This window comes from Ursus americanus, chromosome 7 (genome assembly GCF_024610735.1).
Source record: "Ursus americanus isolate L20-20 chromosome 7, mUrsAme1.1.p, whole genome shotgun sequence".
Classification (NCBI taxonomy): domain Eukaryota; kingdom Metazoa; phylum Chordata; class Mammalia; order Carnivora; family Ursidae; genus Ursus; species Ursus americanus.
Window position 1 is genome coordinate 63,452,599 of NC_142133.1, and position 17,388 is coordinate 63,469,986.

At 49.3% G+C, this 17,388-nt stretch overlaps 1 protein-coding gene across 2 annotated transcripts in view; it reads left to right on the plus strand.

The window, feature by feature from the left end:
• Positions 1 to 17,388, plus strand: part of ALK (ALK receptor tyrosine kinase) — a 660,105-nt gene that overhangs the window by 520,519 nt on the left and 122,198 nt on the right. For both annotated transcript variants that reach the window (XM_087863752.1, XM_045809147.2), the window contains one exon: positions 16,897 to 17,028. In XM_087863752.1, the coding sequence (XP_087719878.1) occupies positions 16,897 to 17,028 (132 nt within the window). The remainder of the gene's footprint in view (positions 1 to 16,896; positions 17,029 to 17,388) is intronic.

The window sequence follows — 17,388 nt, forward strand, 5'->3', positions numbered from 1 at the left end:
CTGGTACTTCCCCCACCATCCTATAGTCCTAATTCTACCTTGGAAATAGCTCTCACCAGCCCCCTCCTCTCCATCCACAGCCCTGTTCTGACCCAGGCCTCCCCGGACTCCTGCAATGGCCCTCTGACCACTAGCATCCCCAACCCCCACCCCTCTCCACCCCACACCTTTCTCCAAAACCCTCAGGGACATAGTGTGCTGTCTCCTGCTCTGGTCCTGTCTCTTTCAAGTGTTTGAGATATTCTTTTGTCACCTAGGAGCTTGCAATAGTCCACAATCCTCCCTCCTGAGGCTTAAAAATGACCTCTTCCACCCTGGTGGGTCCAGCACATTGATTAAGAGTTGGGCAGACCTGTCCAAATCCTGGATCTGCCAATACTCTATGACCTTGGGAATGACTTTACAAATCCTTGGATCTCAGTGTCCTTCTCAGTAAGATGGAGACAACAGCTACTTCATGGAGTTGTTGAATGGTCTAAATAAGATAAAGCCTAAAGCCTGAACTCTTTGGTCTGCCATTCAAGGCTTTCATGAATTGCTTCCTGCATGTGTTTCCAGATTGCCCTGTGGCCAGCTCCTGTTGGGGGCCACCCAGACATCCTGCTGTTTCCTGAGCACACCATCCCCTTCCTGGTGTCTCCTTGTCCTTTCTCCATGTTTGATGAACGTGTTTGATGCCTGTTCTTTGAGCACAACTCAATTGTTAGCTCTTTCCTTCTTGAGCCTTCCTTTGGCCCATAGACAGACATCTCTCCTCTGTGTGCCAATTGTTCATACATTTCAGTAATCTATTTCTGAACAACAAATTCTCCTAGGTATCGCTGCTTAAAACAACAATAATATATTTTGTGGGGCAATGATCAGACAGAGCTCAGCTAGGTAACTTTCTGTGCCACGTAGCATGGCTAGAGTGATGCAGGAGTATTCAGCTGATGGACCGACTGGCATGCAGGATCCAGAATGGCTTTGCTTACATATCTGCTGCATTTGCAAAGATGGTTGGGAGACCGGGCTCAGGTGGGACTGTCCCTCATGTGCCTACCTTTGACCTCTCTGGCATGGGACTCTTGGGGGAGTCAAACTTCTTACATGGAAGCTCCAGGCTCCAAGGCCAAATGTCCAGGAGCAAAGTGGGAGGTGCATAGCTTTCTATGATTTTGCCTCAACAGTCACATGGTGGTTTCTATTGTGTGCTATGAGTCCAAGCAGTCATAAGCCTGCGTAGATTCAAGGGGAGGAGACAGAGATTTCCCACCCCTCAATAATTCTCTCAAGAGGATTATTAAAGAAGTTGCAGATACATTGTAAAATTATCAAACACACACCTATTTTAGCACTTTTATTATTATTGTTATTATTATTATTATTATTATTATTATTATTATTTGCCCACATACTTGCCCCATTACACAGGGTGACCTCAAGAGTGGGGACTGTGTCTTCTCCATCATTCACCATTTATTGAGTACCTACTATGTACTAGGCACTGAGGCTTACCTGCTGTTTTTACGAGCTTGGAAACAACCCCGAGAGATAGATACTGAAGCTCAAGACAATGGAGTACTTGGTGCAAGACCGCATGGTGGAGTCAGAATTCAATTTTGGTCCATCTGTCTCCAAAACCAGTCCTATTTCCTTAGCTTCTGCGCATGCTCAGCAAATGACAAAGACAAGTGGGGATTCAGGAAGAGCCACACAACTAAAAAAACTTTCCACTGAACACCAAATTCTATGTAATTGGTCCTGTTTCCTTCTTTGCTTTGGCCACTAGCAAGCACAGAGACAATCGTTGCCACCCTCTAGAAACTATGCATATGCATTGCTGGACACTAACCTTACTATATATTTATTATTTTCTACCTATACTTTCCCTTTGCCCTAATTTCTCTCATTTACTAATTTTTGTTACTTCTTGTTTTTTAGTTTTTGTATTTTTTTATTTAAATTCAATGAATTCACATGTAGTGTATTGTTATTGTATGTATTTTTTTAAACCTACTCAAATCCTTGATGCAGATAGGCAGAGTATATTAAATGCAATATATTCATTGTGATTCTAATTAATTTGGCAAGAATTTATTAAGTGCATATTGTATTACCAGAACTATTGTAGGTACTCCATATTTACTGAAACCTCCAAAATGAAAACATTAACATAATTATAAAAAAAAATTTCCATGGGGCACCTGGGTGGCTCAGTCAGTTAAGTGTCTGCCTTCTGCTCAGGTCATGATCTCGGAGTCCTGGGATCGAGTGCCGCATCCGGCTCTCTGCTCAGCAGGGAGTTTGCTTCTCCCTCTCCCCCTCCCCCTGCTCATGCTCGAAATCTCTCTTTTTCTCTCTCAAATACATAAATAGAATCTTTAAAAAAAAATTCCATTGGGTCCATTTAAAACAGGCTATCCTGGTATTCCCAGGAGTTCCATGGAAGAACTCTTTTCCTCTGGGGACCCTTCCTGAACTGAGAGGATGTGTGTGTCTCTGCCCCTGTGACTTGGCAGGTCTGCCTGAGACCTGTGGGCATGAAGCATAGCCCTGTAGGTGTCCTCACAGACGTGTCCCATCAAGTCCTGTCTCTTTCTCACCTATTTTCTCGAAATGAAATTGTAAACTCTATTCAGCAATGCTTCACCCTCGAGCGTCCAGTACCTGGCAGAACCCCCCCGCCCCGGGTGTTTGAGAAATACTCATAAAAGTGGAAATGGAGCCCTGTGTGCGGGGGCACTGCTGGGCCTGAAGCAACCCTCTGTGTGCTATGCCCCACATTTAATAGCAGAGCGGGGACTGAGAGGATTCTAGCTGGGCTGGGTGGGAGTGTCCCCATGAGCTTTCCAAATTGTCATCCACATTTATCACTATTACCAGCCTGCCCTCCCCCACCCTGAACCCGCCCTGCTGCTTCCTCCTGCGTAGGGAACTCTTCTCCCCTGTTCCCTGTTGTCAGCTGAGACCTCAGCCCTCAGGAAAAGAAGAATCGAGGCCCCTTAGAGCTCAGCCATCATTTCACAGCTAAGCGGACTGAGGCAGAGAGAGCGCACGTGCCGGGTCCAGTGTCAGCCGGCGGGCACCCAGCAGTGTCCGCGCAGATCTGAGGCCTCCTCGCCACCAGCCCGGGCACTCTGGCTGGGTCCACTACCTCACATACCCGCTTATCCCCCCGGAAGCCGAACAGCAGGGGTATTTAAAGGAAGAAGAAAAAGGAGAAGAGGCTGACCCCCTTGCAAGGCCCAGGCGACAGGGTTTGCCCACTAGGCCACACCGGTGTCCTCTTGCCCTGCCGTTTTAGCTAAGGCCCAGCTTTAAGGCCTGGCGACAGGCTTTGCCCACTAGGACACAACGCTGTCCTCTTGCCCTGCCGTTTTAGCTAAGGCCCAGCTTTAAGGCCAGGCGACAGGCTTTGCCTAGTAGGCCACACCGGTGTCCTCTTGCCCTGCCGTTTTAGCTAAGGCCCAGCTTTAAGGCCAGGCGACAGGCTTTGCCCAGTAGGCCACACTGGTGTCCTCTTGCCCTGCCGTTTTAGCTAAGGCCCAGCTTTAAGGCCCAGGCGACAGGCTTTGCCCACTAGGCCACACCGGTGTCCTCTTGCCCTGCCGTTTTAGCTAAGGCCCAGCTTTAAGGCCAGCATAACCAGTCATCTTCTTCTTGTTTAATCTTGTAAAACATGTATAACCTAAAATTCACCATCTTAACCATCTGTAAGTATACGGGTCAGTAGTGTTAAAAATATTCACGATGGGGCACCTGGATGCCTCAGTTGGTTGATAGTCTGACTCTTGATTTCAGCTCAGGTCATGATCTCAGGGTCATGGGATCCAGCCCAGCATCGGCTCTGTGCTAGATGGGGAGTCTGCTTGAGATTCTCTCTTTCCCTCTCCCTCTGCCCCCCCCCCCAGCTTGCACTCACACTGTCTCTCTAAAATAAATAAATAAATCTTAAAAAAAAAAAAAACTATTCACATTGTTCAACCAGTTTCCAGAACTTTTTGACCTTGCAAAATTGAAACTCTATACTCATGAAACAATTCCCCATTTTCCCCTCCCCCCAGTCCTTGGAGACCAGCATTCCACGCTCTGTGAATTTGATTATACTAGTTGACTCATGTAAGTGGAATCATACAGTATTTATCTTTTTTTTCAAGATTTTATTTATTTATTAGAGAGAGAGAGAGTGCACAAGCAGGGGCAAGGAAGGGCAGAGGGAGAGGGAGAAGCAGACTCCCCGCTGAGCAGGGAGCCCGACACGGGGGCCGATCCCAGGACCCCGAGACCATGACCTGAGCTGAAGGCAGAGGCTTCACTGACTGAGCCACCCAGGCGCCCCCAGTATTTGTCTTTTTGTGACTGGTTGATTTCACCTAGCATGATGTTCTCAGGTTCACCCATCTTGAAGCAGGTGTCAGGATCTCCTCCCTTCGGAAGGCTGAATAATACTGTATTGTGCGTATACACCACACTCTGCTTATCCGTTCATCTGCTGATGAACATTTGGGTTAGTTCCACCTTCTGGCTAATGCTACTATGAACATGGGTGTACAAACATCTTTTCAAAACCCTGCTCTCAACTTTTTAGATACGTTTACTCAGAAGTGAATTGCTGAATCATACAGTGATTTTATTTTAATTTTTTGAGGCCCCACCATACTGTTTTCCACGGCAGCTGCTTCATTTTCCATCCCTGCCAACAGAGTACGAGAGTTTCAATTTCTTCTCCACATCTTGCCACCACTTGATATTTTCCTTTTAGTTTTTATAGTTACTATTCTAGATGGCTCACTTCTTGTGTGTTTCAGTTGTGTCCATTTAAGGAATAGGTGAAGATCACACACACACAAAGGCTGATACACAGTAGGAACTCCCTGAGCATTATTTCATCTTGTAATTACTTCCCGTCCTTCCTCCCTGCCTGCCACCAAGCTTGCCTCCTTCACCGGGTTTCCCTCGATTTTCTGGTTCCGAGGGCAGACTCTAAGATGAATTCTTACAAAAGAACTAAAAACTAAAAAATGCAGAGTCTTGACTCCTAGCCAGAGCAAGTGCCCTTGCTCTTGTCATAGGAGACTGTCCCCCTTCTAGATGTCTTTACGTATCAAACTGGGTAACGCGGAAGCTCTTCACATTTCCTCCAAGGACACTGAGCTTCCTCTTGACTCTGCCCAGAAGTGGCCCATCCACGGAACCCTGAGAGCTTGGAGCCTGGTCCCAGCCTCCCTCCTGGTGTGGAGCCTGGAATGGGAAGGACTTTCTGACAGTCTCACTCCTCACTGTGAATGGGCCGTCACTTCTCCCGTCCGTGTGGTGCTCCCAGCAGCCCTGCCCGCTCCAGCTTCCTTACCCCCCAGTGCGGTGAGCGCTCCATCGTGCTTATGCGTGCGCGGCCGGAGTCCTGAATGGGGGGCGGCACGTGAGCGAGGTCTTCAGAAACGGAGAAGGCCACAGCCACTGCCACGAGCCTCTACATGGTTTGCTTTTCATGTGGACAGATCCCAGCTGTGCACACACATAGCCATGCGAGGTGGGGCTGCGTGGAGGTCCTCTCAGTGAAAGGCCTTTTCTCTGAAATACCAGTTGCAAAGTGTGAATAAAACAGAAATCCCACTTTTGAATCCATTGTCAAAAATTACTTATTAAAAACATCTATCTACCTCTTCTTTCAACAAGCATTTATTGAGCACCTAGTCGATGCTAGGCAGTGTTCTAGGAACTGGGGATCCCAGCCCCTTAATGCCAGTGGTGGACAGACGAGCAATAAGGCAGCTAATAGAGAAAGCGTATGTTGCCCAATCATAAGTAGAAGGACAAACAACACAGCAGAGAAGGGACATGGGAAGTGTTTAGGGTGGGGGCAGGGGAGAGATTTTAAATAAGGTCACCAGGGAACGCCTCACTGAGAAGTTAACATTTCAGTAAAGACAGGGAGGTGAGGGAGTGAGCCTCTTATGGTTTTGGTGAGATCCTGTATAAATGTCAGGTGGTTTAATAATAAAAATAAAACTTTAATGATTTGCTAGCACTCAGTGGTTTACAAAGTACTTTTCCTTGGGTATCTGACCCCAGCCAACCCCGACAGAGATTTTTGCCTGGCACAGCGGACAAGCTATGAATCCTGGCATTTAAGTCCCTTCTTCTTCCCCCACGCCTAGACCCCGGCTTAGCACCTACCTGTCTATCATCTCCCTAAAAACGTATTACCAGCCCTGTGAGGGACTAGAATCCAGTCCAGAATCCCAGCCAGCCTCTCTGTCTACCCGTCCACGGCTCTCTCAGACTGCCAGCTTGCTTGCCCAGTGTTGCTCTCCAGCCTCTTGCATGCCTTCTCTCTCGGGTGCCCCACTTGCTCGCAGTCCATGGTCCTCCCTCTTGTGTATCCCTGGGGCTTCTAACGCGGCCTCTCCACCTGGCGGGTCTAGCATACTGATTAAGGGCATGGGCTTTGGAGTCAAGTGGACATAAAATCCTGCCTCTGTGACCTTGGGAATGTGCTTACAAATCCTTGGGTCTCGGTATATAAAGCCGTTAAGACAGTACCTAGGAGATGACAGGCACTCAGTAAAGGGTGAGGGTGGTCATTATTATTACCACGATTGATATCTGCGTCAACACCCACTGGCTCTCTTGTCTCTTCATCAAGCAGCCATCCCTTCCCCCAGAGCCTCCACTGATCGAATGGAAGCAAGATGGGCTCCCATCTGTCTTCAAGGGACCGAATCCACCCAGCTCCCTTCAGCAGAGTTGTTGCCTCAAGAGGCCCTTCTCCCTGATCGGTGCTGCTGTCCCCACCCCACCGTCCCCATGATTCCTACTCACCTTTGCTCTCCATTCCAAGCAGCCGTCTCTGCTGCGCCATCTGCATTGGCCCTCCTGGGGTCTCGGCTGTCGCTGTAATTTGTTTGTGATTAGTACTAATTCTCCAAGGTGCGACTGGAATTGTTCATTGTTTACTGAACAAACAAGAGGAGAAAACGACATATTATATGGCGAGCTGTGGTGCAGAATGGTTAAATATCACCGCTTTTCAGGGAGATTAATGATAAATGTGCACAGAGGTCATTTATAATATTAAAAATAAAATTATTGCTGGGTCTTTTCGGCAAAGCAATGAAGATAAATGTCGCATAGAGAAACCTTGGGGAAAGGGCCATGCAACAAAATCAAGGGCCTGTTGAAGCTACAGAGGGATGAGAAAATTTTTAATTTCTTAAGAGAGCTCAGCCGTGAAAAGAAAACACAGTCGGCTTTCCTACTGCTGGCCTACAGGAATCTTTGTGCTTCTTCCTGAGTTTATATGGAGACTGACTGTCTGAGGAATTGGGATTTTAAGCCAACCCTCAGTGGCTCTATCATGTGTCAGCCGGCAGCCATGGTTTCTGTTGCCTCTCCAAGCCATTTTCTCTAAACTGCTCAGAATGATCTTTTAAGAAAATGAATCAAATTTGTTTTCAAATACTTGGAGACTTGTCTAAACTCCCTAAGAAAAATCCACACTCCTTCACAGCCTGCAAGGTCCTGCCCGATTGGGCCTCTGCCTTCCTCCCCATGGCCCTCCTGACCCTCTGTGACCCTCCAAGCCACACTGGCCTTTCCTCTGTTTCTAGATCACGAGTATCCTCTCTCACCCGGGGGTTGCAGTTCCTGCTCCTCCAGAACCTTTTTACAAGGCTGACTCTCTCATTTCCTTCGGTGTCAGCTCAAATATCACCTCCCCAGAGAGAACACATGCAGCCCACCTGTCAAACTAGGTCACCACGTTGCCCTCTAGTCACTACTCCTAGCCCCAGTGCCAGGCTTTCTGTAGAAGCTCTGAACATCGTTGTTCAATAAACCAAAGACAGAGGTAGGGGGCAGGGGGATGTCTACTGTGTAACCTAAAGGAATTAGCAATTTCCAGAATGCAAGGAAATTCCACCTCACCCCATTCTTCTGCTTAAACTTGGTGATCTCTTCTGCGCTCCTTCCACATATATTCATTAGTGCTTGCTATGTGCCAGGCACTCTCCAGGAGATAAAACAAGGAAGACAGACCCCCTGCCTCAAAGAACTTAGAATTTAGTGAGAGAAGCTAACAATGTAGACATAATCGCCCAATAAGGGAGGTGAGCACACAGTTAAAGGTATGGAGCGATTAGCAGAGCACCCCAGAGGGAGGAACATGTCTTTCTTCAAGGAAGAAGAACAAGCAATTGGGGAAAGTGACATCTGAGTTAGGAGGAATTGCTCAGATGGAGAAGATGATTCTAGACAGAATTGAGTTACACAGAGGCTGTAGCGTGGCTGCCTGTTCAAAAAACTGCAAGTCGTGGTGTTTAGCTAAAGATGTGAAGGAGCACGGTGAAGCTGGGAACGTGGGCTGTGCCAGCTGTGCAGAGCCTCAGTTTGGTTTGAATGCCATGGAAACCAGCAAAGATGGAGGATTACGACCTAAAGGGAGCTGGGCTCAGAAAGTGAACTCCGGTGGGGTGACGCCAGAGATAAATCATCTTGAAAATTCATCATTGCAATTCTTTCTCATACCTCTATTTGTGTTGCAGGTTACTGTTGGGTTTGTTTCTATCATTGTGTTGTAGATATTCGCCTCCACTGTAGGCTGAGGGATTCCCAAAGGTGCTGTCTGACCCCAGGATTAGGACTGTTCAACCCCTTCGCTGACCCCTTCCCACCCAACCTCCATGGCCAATTCTCCCCAACTCGCTGGGATACTCTCTGAACTTAGCTCATAAGAAGCCCACATATTGTTTTATGGACCCAATTTCACTCAGTCCCCACAAAAACCCTGTGAATTAGGTCACAGCCACAACTTACAGAAGGGAAAGGCCCTCTAAACTGTGTCAGAGTTTGCACCGCTAGCCAGTGATACGTTGGGCCTGCTCAGGTGGTAACAGAGATAGACTCTGGGTGTGAAGGGAACTCTGAGAACCCTGGACCAAGGAGGAAGTCATCATGGTGAGAGAGTGGGTGGTGCCAGGAGGCTCGGGATTCTTCCAAAGGAAGAATGAACTGAAGGTCTGCTTATTTCTCCAACGTGAGAGGCATACCAGTTGCACCCAGAGAGCTTGTGGAAAATGCTGGTTCCAGAGTCTCACCCCCAGATACTGTGACCCTGTAGGTGTGCAGTGAGGCCCAGGAAGTAGGATGCTTACCAAGCTCATACGACTTTGATGCAGAGGCTCTGGGGATGTGCCTTCAATGCAGTGGCCTGAGCCCATGGTCCGCACAAATGGCTCACTGTAGAGTGTCTACAAACAAGGAAACTAAGGCCTGGAGAAGTGATATGCCCATGAAGTCTGAGGCCTAGTGGCAGATCCAGGCTTCCAACCAGCTGCCTGACTCCCAGCATGGTACTTTCTTACCCAGCTCACTGGAGCCCTCCATACCCAGGCCCTCTCCTCAGCAGTTTGCATTTTGAGTAGGACCCAAGATGCCAGTTCTTTAATGAGGTTGTCCAACTACAATTTATGAGGCCCGAAGACCTCAGCAGGACTGGTCTCTGCCAGGCTTGATTTACACAGTTCGCAGGCCTTCTAACACCCCCATTAATGCCAGCGTGGTGGCGGCCGCTGTTAGTCAGTCTGTGCATGCTGTCTGACCACAGCCTCACCATGCCACCATTCATTTTCACGTCTCTGGGCTTCTTTCCCCTTGAGCACTCGATTCTCTGCTCATCCTGGAAAATCCTTCCATTGGCAGGTGGGAGCTTGGTGCCACCTCTGGGCTCCAGCTGCAGCCCCGCTCCTGACCTCACCCCCGCTGGAAGCAGCCTCCTCCCACAAGTCATCTCCCCTTCTCTTTAATTTAAAAGCAAGACCCTCTTCTTGCTGACACAGCACTCAATTTTTCCCCCTTTAACGAGTAGCATCGGTTAGGCAAGAGCAAGCAGGTGGGAGAGGCCTGAAAGCTGATACAAATGTGCCTTTTTTAATGCCGCATAAATCACCTTAATTAAAAATTAATTAAGCGCCCTAAAATTTGACATTCATTTAAAAAAGAAATTTGAGTTAAGAGAGTTGTGTCCATTTCAGAGCATCAGATCTCCAAGACGCGACTGAAGGAGGAGAGCAGGTGTGGGTTTCTGTTTTGAATGCACAATTAGGGAAAAGGAGTCATTCCCGGGGAGCGAAGCCACCAAGTCTCCCGTGGGGCAGAAGAGCGCCTCATGTAACCTGACCCAGGCACACGTGTCTCTGATGCAGATCTGAACTCATTTCTCCTGCATCCACAGAGGAGATAAATGGCCAAACAAATGTGGCATGCTGTTTGTTGTTTCAGGAAGGATGTTCCAGGGTGCTGATGACAGATGACCGAGACAGGAAATGCCAACATGAGACAACCAAGGGAAGCTTGCTGGGCAAGTGAGTGGCTCAGTAAGGATGCTTAGCAGGGCAGCAGCCTGCAGGGGAGAGTCATTAAGTGGTCAACATTAGTAAAGATGGCACCAACTCTATCAAATCAACCTAGGAACATAGAGCCACCGAGAGCCATTACCGGAAGCCCAGAATCAGGATGTTGAGGATGGAAGGGGTCTTGGAGGTTGGATTTGAAGATACAACCTCTGTTTACCAGGGGGCCCTGGAGAACCATGGAGGTACAGGACCCACCTAAGACACACAGATCCACCAGCCCTCCAAGGAAGTGGTTCTCAACCCTACATCCATGAGAATCACCCGGGAAACTTCTAAAATCACCAGGGCCAAGGGCCCCTCCTCCAGAGAGACTGATTTCACTGATCCAGCCAGAACATCAACAGTATTTATAACTTCCCAAGTGACTCCCATAGGCAGTCAGGGAGCTGCTCCAGAAGATGATGTAATCTGTGTCCTGGGAGAGGGATTCCACCTGGGACCAAGTGACTCAATTCTGGGCCCTTCCCCTGTGATCTGCTAGCTGTGAGACCTCAGGCAAGGGACCTCACAAGGAACCGGTTGCATTTTGTTGTGCCTTGCTGTTTAAAAAGTATTTCTGTCTGCACTATTTAATCTCTCAAATCCTCGGTCTTTTGATTAATCAGCTGGGGATAATAACAAATGTTCTGCCAGTTGTTTACGAGGGTCAAGCAAAGAAGGATTAGGAAGGCACACGGTAAGGTGTTAAAATGCCCTACAAGGGTAAGGAATGATGACAATTTACTACCCCCAGTGCCTTCGATGTTATTCTGGCAAGAACCGCCTTTTCGAAGGTAATAAGTAAATTCCCAGAAGAAAAGACCTTATTAACGAAAGATCCTCAAGCACTAGCTCTCCCCAGAGTTGATCTCAACTCTCCATAATCTTTCTGTGGCCAGGGCATTTGGCATTTCAGTGGTTGCCAGGAATCACTGGCGCCGTGGCCGGACGTGACCAGGAAGCGCCAGCAGGAAGCACCTTCCTCTCGGCTCTGGAATGGGCTCTGACCATCCGGGGCCTCGGCTTACCCTGCTGCACAAGCTGGAACAGCCACTTCACAGCCTCAGAGGGGATGCTGTAGGAAACTCAGGCCCTTGATGAAAACCACTCACCAAGGGTACTTTCCTCCTTGGAATTTATGGGCCCATAAAGAGAAGAACTTGGGAAGACGGAGCGGTTGTTTTCTGTTGTGCCTCATTAGTTTTGAGTTTGGGCCGGCAGTAGAGATCAGAGCACCGGGCGTCCTTCTAATTGAATCTCTCGCAGGCATAAAGTTCCCCGTGGTACAGAGGAGGAGGAGATGCCAGGGGGCCTGGAAGTCTCCAGCCAGGGGAGGGGGATGGCGGGGAGTTGGTAGAAGCAGGGCTGAAGGAGACAGCTTCTGGGGGCTGCAGCTGTGCAGAGAGCTCCTGGGGCTAAACTCTGTGGCCTCCGGAGAGTGAAAGCAGCACTCCCTTCCAGCTACCGAACCCCTCCTTTGGTGAAATTTATGGTCACAGGGGAGGGATACTGACTTCCTGCCCTTCTATACCCACTGTCACCGCTCCTGAGGACCCCCATCACCCAGGGGGAGCCCACAGACAGACACAGTACAAAAGGCAGAGAACAAGGCGTCCAAGCCTGAGTAAGCCATGTAAGCACTCCGAACCTTTGTATTCTCCACTATAAAACGAACACAAGATACCCCCCACCCATAATACATTGTTTCAGTTCAACTCCCCAGTGTTGGGGTGGGGAGATCTCTGTGGAGCATGCCGTTGGAGACTCCTGCAGATAAGACTTGATACCTCCCTTCAAATCACTTACAGTTTGCTGAGGAAGACAGGCATGCAAAGAGCTAGTTACAACATCAAGCGGAATGTCCGCCACGTGCAAGCAAGAAGCCCAAGTGAAAGGACGGTTCATGGAAGGGGGAGAATGGGACACTCAAGGAAAATGTCGCAGACGAGCTGGGGAGATCTAGATCCCCCCATTGCTGCAAGACGGGAGTTGGAGGAAGATATTCCCAAATGCCAGGGCAGCCTTAGTAATGGCAGGACAACCCTATGACGACCAAGTGTGACCCACGCACTGCCTACCGGCCCCACATGGAAGAAAGTCTGGAAGTACAAAAGACAAGCGATCACCAAGGAAACTATGGATAGTTCTGGATGACATACAAGCTTAAAACTCCTACGTTTCAAGATGCATCATAAACAGAATGAAAATACACATAGAATACTGCGGGATTGTCAAACCAATTGTTTCACATCCTTATCAATAATCTCATACATTTCAACAGGAAAACAGGAAAATCCAACAGATAAATTGGCAAAAGGAAGTAGGCAAGTCCCTAAAAGAGTAAAATAAAGCTCGTAACACGCGGGAGAATATCCAGCCTCACTAACTATCAAAGAAATACAAATAAAACAGCAGGGAAATACTTTGAGTTAAAAATAAAAACCACGATAATATTCAGGGTTGGCCAGGATGTAGTAAGAGGGGCGTGTGTGTATGAACACAGCTGCTGAGAGTGTAAATTGGATTAACTTCTAGAAAGCAATTTGGCAATATGTATCAAGGGCCTTTAAAATGTTTATACTCTTTGATTCAGTAATTCCACTTCTGGGAATCTATCCTATGAAAATAATCTGAAATGCGGGCAAAGGTTTATGCTCAAAGATATTCTTCAAAGTGTTATTATAAACAGTCTAACAATCCAGTCATTGAGTAATGTTTAAATGAATGATGGTCCATATTACGAAGGATCATAGCCATTAAGAAGTGTCGTGTGGGGAATTTTTTTTCTTATGGGGAATTTTTAAAGCCTGGGAAAAGCTTGTGATATAACCCGAATTATTTTAAGGCCTAGATACATATGACACAACTATACACACTGGAAAAGCATAGGCCAAAAACATTAACGAAAAACCTACCAAGACGTTAAAAACGCCGGCCTCTGGGCAGTGGAATTCTGGGCATTGTTTTCGTTTCTTTTTACCCTGGTTTCAGACTTTCAACAATAAGCCTACATTTTTCAAGCGAAGGAAGGTAAAAAGAAACTAAGGAGACATAGTCAGGGAATGACAAGTAACTGGTGCGTGACACACGCATGGGCCCACAGAAGCACACGGTGAAACCTAAGGCCTGATCACAAGGTGTGAATCAAACATGACACGGTTTTCATTTGTCCCACAGGTTGAGGGAGACTTCACACATTTTTTTGTTTTGCTAATGTTGTCTTTGGTAGTGCTGGGAGTGAGGGGAATAAAGGTCCTCATTACCTAATGGTCCCATAGAGGGCATAAGAAGAAAATGTTGGGAAACCTGGAAATCACCAAGCAAGATGAAGGAGAATTTTTTCTTATTATCCTAAATGTCCTTGCGCTGAAGAAGGGGCAGAGAGGACAGGCAGTGTCACCAGGAGGCAGGGCCCACCAGCAGCGGTGGACACACCAGTCTGCCCTCAAGGCCACTTGCTTGCCACTGCTCCCACTTTCCCTTAGTTGGGACCCCCCCCCTCTTAAGGGGAAAGGACAGAGTTGCCCTGTGTCAGTGGTTGTAAGGGTTAGCGCACAAGCAGGTGAAGTGCCTGGCACTGTGCTCGGCAGGGAGCTCGTGCACCATATAGGGGGCCAGGTGTCCTTGCTGGGCCCCTGCTTCCAGGGACAAAGACCACAGGTACCCCCCAGCCAGTCTGCCTCCATCGGGGCATCGGGGAGAACACCCCTGCTCCAGCTCTACCAGGGGGAGACTGCACTTTCTGGGGACTGGTGCCAGTTCTGTAGAAGCACCGTGTTGCCCAGCTTCCAAGACACCAAGACGGACAAGTGGGAAATCCCTATGCAGAATTAAAGCGATAAAATGAATGGCATTTTACGTTTGAAAATGAGCATCGTGTCTCCTGTCGTTCCTTCTGTATTTTGATCCTGGGAGCTGAGTTGGAACTGGGAAGGGCGGGGTGACTTTCCATTGAGCAGTCCCCTGCCCTTGGATTGGGAAGGGATCTGGAGGAAACAAGGCTGTCTCGAGGCACAGGGATGGAAAAGGTGGCGTTTCTCCCTCTGTGTGAGGAGGAAAGGCCGAGATGTCTAGTCCAGGGAACCACAAAACACAGGACAAGCTAAGGAACAGAGGAGTTGATCTAAAGGCACGCGGGGCCTCAGCTGACTGGGCCCATGACTGCAGCTGGCGGCGGGGTTAGCCAGTGTACTCGCCTCCTGGGGCTGCTGTAACAGACCACCACAAACCTAGCGGCTTAAAACAACACCCATTTATTCTCTTCTGGTTCTGAAGGGCAGAAGCCCGAAATCAGTTTCACTGGCTAAAGTCAAGTTGGAGGCAGGGCCGGCTCCTTCTAAAGGCTCCAAGGGAGAAACGGCTGTCTACCTTTTCCTACTTCTAGAATCTGCCTGCATTCCCCGGCTTGTGACCCCCTCCCCATGTTTCTCCAGACTTGCTTTCATGATCTCCTGCTTCTTTCTGTGACTCTCTTGCCACCTTCTTCTAAGAACCCTTGTGATCATACCTGGGTAATCCGGGTACTTTCCCCATCTAGAGACCCTTAACTTAGTCACATCACCAAGTCCCTTTTGTCACATGAAGTAATATTCACAGGTTTGGGTTATTAGGATATGGCTGTCTGGGGGGCCATTATTCCGGAGGTTACTGCAGGCAGGTAACCTAATGTGCCGGCTATTCACGAACGCTCATGGGGCCAGGCGCTGGCGAGGGCTGGGGGGACAATACATCAGACGCTCCAGCGACGTGGTGAAGAAGATGGGGCAGTGCACGCATGTTCTAGAGCTAGGGGGCATGGGACCAACACCCAGCGAGGCTCGACCAAAGGTCTGTCAGAGACACAGAGCGAGGTGAGACAGGAAGGGAAATTGGGGCTCAGAGCACAGAGGACCTTGAAGAGCAGGTTGAAGGATTTGGATGTGATCCCCTGAAGGAAGCAGGGCCTGTGCTTCCCATGTCCGGCAGTTACACAGAACCCCCAGCCAGGCCGGAGGCCCCTCTGACAACGATGGTGGCCATGTGCCAGCCACTAGCAAATTGAACCTTATCTGGACTGCCCTGCGAAAGAGGCCCGAAGGCCACTTCCAGCGCTCGCCTTCTGTGAGATGGAGAGAGCAGCTTTGCAGTCTGACACGCTGGGTCTGCACCCCACTTATGAGCCTTAGGGAAGTCACTCAGCTGCCCTGACTCAGTTTCCCCACTTAGGATATGGGCAGTGTTAAGACTTGCCTAGCCTCTTCACAGAGCCAGATGTGCTGAGGTAGGCAGAGGATTCTAGAAGCAAACAGCCTGGACTTGATGTTAGTTTCGGTGGGAACTGAAATGAACCAGAAAATCATGGCATTTCAGATAATAAAGATGATCTCACCTGCAGAGTCCCACATCACCATCAGCTGGGAGGTTTCACTGAAGCAAAATCTAATAAAGGGGAATCTCATCTCACAGCCAGGGTTGGAGAAGCGCACCCCTCACGTGAAGCTCAGAGAGACTGCGGGACTCGGCCAAATGGGGGTCCTGGTTCACCCTCTTGCCCACCCAGCTGAGCATTGAAGGGGTGGGATGGGGGTGGGGAGACTGTGGAGGCACCAGCCATCATGGCGAGGGAGCTAGAAAAGAGCACACAGTGCCAAGCCTCAGACTTGGGGGTGTCAACCCACGTGGGCCCTGACTGCTCATCTCCACAGGAGCCAAAGTGTCCCCCCATCGCACACAAACCGAGAGCTGGAGGGCAGGAGCACACTCAAACACAAACCAGGCCCCTGCTAGGTGAGCCAGGCAAAGACCCCTGTTTAGAAGGGCAGGCTGGTGCAGGCCAACTTAAGCCTGGTTCTCTGGGGCCACAGGTTAATTCGTTATCATAACCCATTTTTCTCGATACAGAAATAACTGCTAATATGTTCATTATAAATTGCTCCTTCTCCCTTCTGCCACTGGATAATATGATTTATATGAGATTTATGATTTATATAAAAATTCCGGAATGGACCTTAGAAGTATCATCAGAATCCCTCCTTTCATAGATGGGGAGACAGGGGGCCAGACAGAGAAGGGACACGGTCAGCATCACACAGCTGGTCCAACCCTAGAAAGTGCTGCGTGTTTCTAGCATCGTTCCAATGGTGAAGCTGGGGTCAAGGACATGGGGGAGATACACGGACCAGATATGCCTCAAATCCGACCTTGCGGGCAGAGCTGTCTGTGACAGATGAGACGGCCCACAGACTCTCCACCCGGCACACTGAAGCCAGGGGCTGAGGACCCCAGAGTGTTGAGGGAACATGGACCAAACCTGGGCCCACTCTGCTAGTCACCCTCACTAGAAAGTGAAGACCCCCCCAGGGGGCTAGGGGATGGGGTGTTAAGGCTGACGTCCTCTCAGCCTCCTGGTGTTGGCCCTGCGTGTAACCAGATTGAGATGTGGGTGTCCCAGTGGGATATGACGAGGCACAGTGATGCTGTCACTGAGCCTTCCCACAGGGCCACCCAAACTGACCAATGGCTTGTGTCTCTGTGTGCTCTCCAGGAACATCCCCGGGCTCCAAGATGGCCTTGCAGAGTTCCTTTACCTGCTGGAACGGGACCGTCCTCCAACTTGGGCAGGCCTGTGACTTCCACCGGGACTGCGCCCAGGGAGAAGACGAGGGCCAGCTGTGCAGTGAGTAGATGGGGCTGCCCCACCTGCCCCAGCCCAACCCACTCCTGCAGCCCTCTGCCCCCATCGCCCCAGGCACGTGAGCTTGGACACCTTTCCTCACGTCCAGTGCTACTCATGTCCTCCCCATGGTGACTTCCAAAAGCTACACAGTCTTCAAGAGACAGAGCTAAGTTAAGAACAAAACAGGTCTTGTAAGTTATGCTGTCAGCATCCTCATGGCACAGAGAAGATGTGCAGGGTAAAGCCTAACTCAGGAACATGACATTAGAAGGCCTCTACGGTCACACTCCCCTCCCTCTTCAGGCCTTCCCTTCCACCACCTAGCGAGCCCTCCCATCCGCCCAAGCTTCCATGTACCCC